The sequence below is a fragment of the Coccinella septempunctata genome, chromosome 9 (genome assembly GCF_907165205.1).
Source record: "Coccinella septempunctata chromosome 9, icCocSept1.1, whole genome shotgun sequence".
NCBI lineage: Eukaryota > Metazoa > Arthropoda > Insecta > Coleoptera > Coccinellidae > Coccinella > Coccinella septempunctata.
The window spans coordinates 6,264,520-6,273,823 of record NC_058197.1 but is presented as its reverse complement, the minus strand read 5'-3'; the positions used below and the strand labels follow the sequence as shown (position 1 = coordinate 6,273,823).

General features: G+C 38.4%; 1 protein-coding gene across 1 annotated transcript; it reads right to left on the bottom strand.

Moving 5' to 3' along the window:
• Nucleotides 1–7,348: 7,348 nt before the first annotated feature.
• On the bottom strand, nt 7,349–8,692 carry LOC123321046 (MFS-type transporter clz9-like). Its single transcript, XM_044908551.1, has one exon. It carries the CDS (start codon nt 8,690–8,692, stop codon nt 7,349–7,351), a length of 1,344 nt encoding a protein of 447 aa, XP_044764486.1.
• Nucleotides 8,693–9,304: the final 612 nt, after the last annotated feature.

The window sequence follows — 9,304 nt, the reverse complement described above, 5'->3', positions numbered from 1 at the left end:
GATTTGCATCTTTATCTTCTCGAATGCGATACATAGTTTTTCGTAGGAATTCCATGTCCATCTCTTTCCCAGTTGTTGAGATCACAGCTGAGTCTGTGCGTCGCACTTCAGGCATGGCTCCTATTATTATCGCTTGATAAAAAGTCGAGCGCATTTCTTTCTTGAGTCAACTTTTGAGGATCGTCGCTCAGCTCATGCTCTCTTATAATTTGGTCGAACCTTTCACAGAATTTGTGAACAAGTTCGTCCTTGTTCATCCTCAAATTATATAATCGAGTTCTGATTGAAGTGGGTGTTGAGCTGACTTCCCCCTTCCTGCTCTCTTTCAGCTTCTTGAGAATGTCTCTCGGCTCAGTTAGACCAAGAATTCTCTTGAGATATTCTTCATCGAGATGGTTAATGATGATATCTTTAACCGAGTTCTTTCTGAGCCTCGTCTCAGACTCTGAAATTTCAGCTGGCCCTGGTTGACTTGGATCAATCAGATCAAGCAACCCCAACTTATTAGCTCTGTATTCAAGCTGTCAATCCACACTTCAAAACTCGACTTGGATGTCAGTTTATATTGCCTCTGAATTTTTGGTGCAGAATTGCTGCAGCTTGGACTCTCTTGGGGTAATTGCGAAGCTACTCTCTGCGATTGCAGAGCTGCTCTGTGCTCTGAATTTTGCTTGCGAATCAGTTTTTCTTTTTCTGACTCAAGCATGTTGTGGTGCACTTTGCCTAGGATGTTGACCACCTCTTTCAGTAGTCCTGTTGTGGTCTTGTTACTCTGAACGTCACTCCAATTTATTGATGCTGCAAGAGTGTTTACATTTCTAATTGTCGCTGCAAGCGTTTGCTACGTTCTCAGTAACGCTCATGACCTCTGAATTCCCTATATTTGTGGTTGTTGTCTGAACTTTTTGAATGCACAAAGAAGAATGGAGTCCTCTCTGAAATACTTCGATCACTCCACTCACTCAAGGCTGCTTGCACAATCCTCGAAACCAAAACTCTTCACTCGAATTACTCTTCGCAAATAAACTCCCAACTCAGAAATACAACTCTTTGAACTCTAGTCTAGTCACTCAGTGGTCCGTTAATCGAAACCACACTCTGCTACCATGTAGGATTTAACAGATATTTAATACGGATGTGAGATACTAGGATCGGTTGTATATAAATCAAACACTGATAAGTATCAACTCTGTTTATTACTCTGAATAACAACTCTGAACTCGGTGCAGATAAGATGCGATCTCAACGCTTGTCAATGATCGACTGACTGTACCATAGACGGCATAGCGTTCCTCCACTACTGAACTCTGAACTGAAGTATTGCGCAGACGCTCTATGTATCGACAAAGCTTATTCTTTTTACAACCTTAAACTTATATACTAAATATTCTCCACTGATATATCTTGAACCGAGGTGAATGAGAAATACTCAATCATCCTATATTATTTCATGAGAATACAATAGTTTTTTCTGTTTTTTTATAAGTTCTTGGCAATCTCCTAACTCCTGCTTCAATCGAACACATTCTGTTTTTTAAATCCTATTGGATACTTTTAGTTTCCTATTCTCTTGAAGCAAAAGCTTGTACTCATGGTGTGATTGCTTCTCTGCAATTTCTTGAACAATTTCTACATATTTTTCGCAAATGAACTCTTTTTCGGAACAGCAGAAGATTTTAAGTATTGCCTTCTCTTGTCACCAAGTAACTCATGGTACAGATCTTTTTCATAATCCTCCTCAACAAAATGTGCGCTACATACACACGGGTTGTTCAGAAATGCTGGCCTTGTTTCACATTTTTCAAGCCAAGTCCGCTTCTCCATTTCGTCCAAAGGAAACCTGTGAAATGTGAGCTTTTTATTATTGCTCGACGTATTGGAGCAATCCAAAAATACACATTTAACTCCTGGCATAATCTGGATAGTACACCGGAAAAATATTGCACATCATTTGGAATTCCATCAAGCGAATTTCGAATAAGGATCTGCAAAAAGAATTGAATAATTATTAATTATAGACGGAACATTCAAACTTCAGCTTTCGAAATAAAGCACTCGCGTTTCAATTATACAACTTTTTTTACACTGACAAACTCATTTATCAAGTACCAATATCTTTTAATAGTCTTCTCGACACTCACTTACTCCCACTCACTAACCTCAAAGTTTCAAAATTCAAAATCTTGGCTGTCTTCGGGTTCGACTTTCGGACAGTCCGAGAATGGTTCTAGAACTGCGCAGATCTGTTGCGCCCTAGTATAAAATTCTCTGCGCAGTTCTATAACCATTCTCGGACTGTCCGAAGGTCGAGCCCGAGTACAGCTCTCTTATAACGATTATTCTAAAACAATTTACGTCCAGATTATCTACGCCACTGCTAACTACCCAAGTTTTGACAATTTACCTTGACATAAGCGGCCAATGACGTAATAATTTTCCCGACGAACTGGTGACCTGCACTCTCCTTGACGCGGTACCATCAAATCATAACAAATGAAAACTAACCCTATTTCGCTATTTCCCGCTTCCCGATTAACCCGAGTTCGAGTAGTGCAGTGCAGAATAATTGCAGTTTTCCGAGGAAACGAAATGATCGCTGTTCGACGGCCGAGGCATGCCTAAAAATGATCATTAGATGCAGAAGCCGCTTTCAAAGGCGTATACAGGTTGTTTCCTAATTGAGTGTCAATATTTATGGGGGTGATTTTTTACCTATTGAGATACAGTGTGGTAAAGTTTTCAAAAATAAATAAGACGCGAAGAACTGAATTTAAAGACTGATGAACTGTAACACGAAATAATGACAACCGCCTTGACAAAAAAAATATCAAATTCTTGGCCACAGAGCCCACTACGATAAGTAACAATACTTTCCTACTTACATACATAATGTAATTCATATATTCAATAAATGATAACGGGAATTTGGAATTCTCAAAAGGCGTAATTATGTGTTGTGGAAAAACCTCCTTTGATCTGCACTGTAGCAAGAATATTAAAAGTAATTCTGAAAAAAATTTCATGCTACAACACAAACTAAACATTATTCGCATAATAACATTGTCATGCACACTATACCTTGAAATGGTTAATTTCATGCGCTATAGGTCTTTGTTCTACAGAGGCACATGTAAGTCTACTTGGCTCAGCAGGAAGCTATCAACATCTGCAGCGCAATTAAAAGTTCATGCTAAATCCAGTAAATCGATACAGGACAACTTTTTAAAGGCATGCATAAATTGATAAGGTGTTGGATTTACAGAATTGCCTCTCTGTTGTCTAATTTTACCAAAAAAATTTTCTAGACCATCCTGATTCAAACGCCTAGTGCTAACAACTTAGCACCAACGTTCATGCCTTCATTCTTCACATTATCCCATAAGATCCTATTGATGGTAATCTGAAAACAATTTTGGACGTTCCTGTTACATTTTTCCTTCCTGTAGTTGTGGTCGAAAACACTTTCATTGTCTTTAGGTTGTTCACCATAGATAACAGGAACTGTTCTTGTTCTACGGAGCCTATATATGGTCGTCTAAATTGATTAGCAGCTTTCTTGCTTGAATTTAGTCAATGATCAAACTTCTCCAGGAAGTGAGCAGTTCCTGCTGCTGCTGCGTCCATCTGCCTATTGGCAATATACTCGTATGTCGATAAAGCTTCAAATATTAATTTACAACTATTAATTCCAAATGCATGATCCAAAGTGCCTTATAACACCCTACCTGAAACTACTGTTGAACTCAGCATTTGGACAGCTTATTAAACTTTCATTCTCTGGAAAGTTGTTGGATATATGTGGGCATCTGTTAGTTTTATATGTTCTTTCCCTTTATGGTATAATTCTTCAATATATTTCCATTTTGCTATCTACTATCTGATTCTACTCCATATTTCAAAAGCACATTTCTCATACATTCGATTGGATGAGGAGTATCGAAAATATAAACTAAATATCTACCATGCACCTGAAATACACAATTATTCATATTAACTCCTAATTGCTTTGAAAACAAAACAAAGTTAAAGCCCATATCTGAAATGACAGCTCTAACATCAAACCCTGCTTCCAACATCTTTCCTATGCAGTCAAACACAATAATTTTCAACTCTGCTGCATTGCAGTTTGAAGCTATAAAGAGAAAACCGAGTGGTTGTTTCCAATTGTCGTGGATTCCTCTTGCCATTAACACCAATGCGTTTTTGGCTGGAACCAATGTTCCAGAATAGAAAAATTTTGAAATTTACCTAAATCATGAAATCCAAGTATTTCATCACTTTTTTGGTCATACAGTAAATTGGCCTTTAGGCCTCGTCCATCGTGAGTATGTAAATCCTGTCTTCCTTACTTTTACCCTGCTGTCTCAATTTTAGGCTTCCGAAAATAAAATTATTCAAGCTCTGAATGTGTAATTTTTATTTCCTCCTTAAACTCAATTTTGGCGAAACTCTCCCTTTGTGTCCTAACATCAGTGGTGCTGGGTTTGAAGAAGAGATTCAAAGTGGGAGCTGCATCATTCTTTAATTTGCGAATAATCATGAAACAACATTCAAAGTGATCACTGCAAATCCTATTGTTCAAATTCAATGATGATGGGCCTTTCTTCATGATTCTTTCATCGCAGCATGCCAATTTCCATTGAAGAACTCTTGCGACGTCATCTGGTCTAGGGAAGCTGAAAAATCTTTCACCTGTATTACCACCAAGGGGGCGATAATTGGGACAATTGCTTATAGAGCACCTTAAGCATTACACTATAACGAACACTATCAACACTTTCAATCAATATCAATGTTTCTTTACTAGAAGGTAGTTCGTGATAAATTAGAATTCTGATAATAAATAATAATTATCGGTTTATTTGCCTACTAGGTTCAGTTACATTCGAAAATTTCGAATTTGAAATTTGACATAAGTGAATCCGCTCACTTGTAAATGCGAGCTGCTCAAGGTCAAATAAACGCACACCATCAGAATAACGGAGTGGAAGCTCTAGTTCCTCTTTGGTATTACGCAGCCGCAAGTTGTTATCGCGCTGTGTAGGAATACGAAGCCATTTGATTTCCTTTCCATTAGACCAGTCCTCAGCGTTGTGCGCCGGACGAATTACGTTCTACACTGCGTAAAATGTGCGTTGCTATGAAAACCTTGATTTATTGGTCAAAGATTCAGGAACGCCATGTTTGTAGGCGGGAGTAAGAAGCACCCTCCGCAGAACCGCATTACGTTTGATTCATTGATTGTATGCGAATTGAGTTTTTTTCGCAAATTGGTTATTGATATTCGTGGATCGGTTTACAATTTATTAAAACAACTACCATATATTGTGAAAGGGTATATCAGTCACCAGGAACCACGAATTTTTGAATATCTCATTCGATAATGTAAAAAAAAGGGCTTGCAATTGAAAACATAATTTTTATTGTTGGAAAGAAATGAAATAAAATAGTATTGAAAGAAACATTTCTTATTTCGTGTGAACATCATGGAAACACTCGATACAGTAATGTGGTTGATTTTCACAGGCTTCACAGTAGGTGATTACTTTTTTCACTCGATTTTTTGTGATTTCACCTCGCAGTTTTTTAGAGTAACAGCCTTTACAATATTTCCTTATTTTATCATATGGACCTTGCTTTTTCAGTAAGGTATGTATTTTCTGTAGATCTTTGGCAGGTTTGTCAGGTTTGTCTCCCTCCTCTGGAAATAATAGAGACCTTATGAGGTTCTCCCGGAACTCTGTAATTTTCAATTGGTTGAATACTATATGAGAATTCACAAGAGCTGTTCCCAGAAGGAACCCAATCCCAAGTTTTCTGTACCACTTCAGAGATTTTCTCAGTGGTTAGTGATAACTTGCCATTTGATCAGATTGGTCAATTGAAGATTTTGCTTCATTGCATTCCACAATGGCTCGTGGTTTTGTCCTTGTACCATTACGACCCTGAATATCGACGGTTTCAGTTGTATGTTTTGTGGATAGGACAAGAACGTCTCTTTTATCTTTCCACTTCAAACCAAAAACCTCACCTTTTTTCAGTTTTTTTTGAATCACTTCTTTCGGGTTGCCGCGACGATTAGCCCTCAATGTACCAATATAGTGAGTTTTGCGGTCTAGCCGTACATAAGCCAGCTCAAGGCTAGTATAGTAGTTATCAGCCACTATAGTTCTGCATGTGTCGAGTAGATTTTCGGACAAATTCAGCACGACATTGGTTGGTACAGATGCATTACCTTCTTTTTCCTTGCCAGCATAAATTCGAATATTCCATGTGTATCCATTCTCACAGCATAGTTTGAACAATTTTACGCCATATTTATGCGTTTTATTTGGTATATACTGCTTCATTAGGAGACGACCTTGGAAGGGAACAACTGATTCATCGATACAGAATATTCTACCAGGAGTGTACACACTTTGAAAATTTTTCACCAATCTGTCTAGTAGAGGTTTTATTTTATGTAATCTATCCCCCACTGTACAAGTTTAATTATCAGAGAAATGCCACATCCTGAGAAGTAATTGGAATCTGTTTCTCGACATTATCTTCGAAATACAGGCCATTTTGTAGAGACAATCTGTGCTGCAATATTTCTCCAAGGATGGCATCCGAACCATAGGGTAAGTCAGGGTGATATGGTGAAGAAAAAAAAAAAGGAGCAGTGTAGAAGACAAAAATTTGTTTATTAAAATAAAATAAAAACCCTCTTCTTTAAGAAAACATAGAAGCAACAACTTAACAGTGTCATATACTCTTTGAGGCTCAACAAAACTCTGGAAAAAATTTATTTATTTTTCAATCAAATTCACCATTTCACTCATGCATACGGGTGAATTGGCGAATACACATTGGGTGAAATGGTGAACTCACTTATTTTGCTTTTCACCACACAAATCACACATGGATTCATATTTTGAGCAATCTTCGTGCAGCCAATGTTGGCAGCTAACACATTTTATCCAATCGACGGCCTTTTTAGTGCAACTGTACAGTTCACCGCACCCTACACAACAACTCTTTTCATCGTCCACGTCGTCATCCTTGTCCTGCAAGTCGACATCCAGAGATGAGTCGGATTCGGTGTCAGTAGTGTATACTTTTCGTTTCTTATTTTGCTTGTCTTTGAGATTCCCTTTGTTAAATTTTTTGGCTAAGGCTTTTTCTCTGGGCTTCCTTATAGCATTTGCTCCAATTTTCACTGACGGAATTGTTTTGTTTCGAAGTTTAACGATGTTTTCTGGAGAATTCAAAACCTCAGCTAAAGCTCTGGAATTTTTCCTTGCAGATGCAACTTTATTTTGGATATGAGGTATCGGCAAAATATTATCCAAGAGTTTTCCAGGGGTTATATCAGATTGTTCTGGGCCACTGTTGAAGTCAGATCTGTTGCTTCTGATGAGGAACAAATGTTTTCCAGTGGATTTTTCCCCTTTTGCGGACAGCCCAATTGTGGTGAAGCTTGTCTGTGTTCAAGTCCTTGATTGGTGTTTGTCTTATCTGATGATTTCCGGCTTTCCTGCCAATGCGAACAACCTGGTTGAGGTGAATTAGATCTATTTTCACGTAACCCGTTGTATTCTTGTTGTTGATTCGAATCTGATGTTAAAAAGGCGTATTCGGGGATGGCATCAGGACAAAACGGGAAAACTCCTGTACTCCTGAACCCCGATATTGCGTTCTCTGTCGTAGCTGCTTGTACCCATGATTTCGAAAGCAGTCCTCCGAAAACTAGTCTCGAGACTTTTCTATTTGGATTCATTTTAATGTAGGAATTGCAAGCATTGTAATAATAGGATTTTAGAGCTTTAAAAAATGCTCTATCTAGTGGCTGTAAGTAATGCGTCGTGTGGCTGGGTAGACACTGCAAAACTATGTTATTGTCTTCGGCGAACTCTAATGTCTCCACACTGCTGCAGTGAGAACTATGTCCATCCAAAATGAGCACTACTGTCCCATCAGGCTTTCTGGGTGCAAAATGGTTCCTTAGCCACAGATGGAAGATATCAGTTGTTACATACGCCGACTTTTGTGACATAAAAATTATGGAACCCGGCAGCATACCATCTTTGTACTCAGCCTTTTCATTTTTTCCCTTCAAAACACATGCAGGGGGTAAAAACATGCCCTCTCCATTGCAGCAAGCGATTACGGATATAGTTTCACCCTTTTCACCCGATGTTATTGCCGGAACGCTCTTGGATCCTTTGGCTGCTAGCACATAACCTGGTCTATTATTCAGTTGAAGTCCGGACTCATCTACGTTAACTATGTTTCCCGGATTATCAAGGAGGTTGTGCTCAATCAAGATGTTCTGCAACAATGAAAAGTAGTCTGAAACGTTTTTCTTGTTTAATCCCATTGATCGTGCCTGTGAAACTCCCTCTGATTTGCGAATTGAGAGTTCTGGATTTCTTTTTAAGAATAACTGCAGCCAATCCATTCCGGCAATTTGCTTTTCTCGGTTGTATTTGTGATGTTGGTTGCATTTCTCAGCCAGTTTATATGCCATGGTCGGTGCAAATCCGAATTTCTGTAATTTTATGATATGTTTGACTATTTTCTTCTCGCATTCTTGTGTTAGGACAGGCGGACCACCTAAAACTTTTTTTTCGAAGCACCCATTAGCAATTCTCCTCTTGAGCGTTGTCCATGGAATGCCAAACTCCTTCGAAGCTTTATTTAGCTTCATTCCATTTTGTACAGCTTCTGCAGCATCTCTAAGTTTCTCCTCGGTCCAATCAGCACGACTGGATTCTCTTTTTTCTTATAAAATGTAGGCATCTTTGCCTGGAGGCTTCAACATTTTATAGGATAGGAGGCGCTAAAAATGTATGCATTACAAAACCAATCTAAATAAACGCTTTTAATTCTTCACCATATCACCCATACCCGGATTCACCATTTCTCCCATACCCGGATTCACCATTTCTCCCATTTCCAATGGGTGAAACGGTGAACAGCAAACCAAGAAGTAGGTAGTATTAGAGGCGACGTTTTCTAGGTAATGTAGTACATAAACAAACTAAGAAGGCAGAATATATCAAGAAATTATTCGTGGTCTACGTTACATAAAGCAATACCTAAAAACGCATGCATCGAATAAAAATTATTCAGCATCGGAATCAGTTTTGTACAAAATACTTACCGTTTTTGAAACGGAGCTGGTCTGTTATAGGTGCACGTTAAAAAGATGGTTATAAACTGTCGGTACTCAAACATACAGAGACATCTGTTCACTCGTAAAATAAATATAGTAATTTACCATTTCACCCGATTCGCCATATCACCCTGACTTACCCTA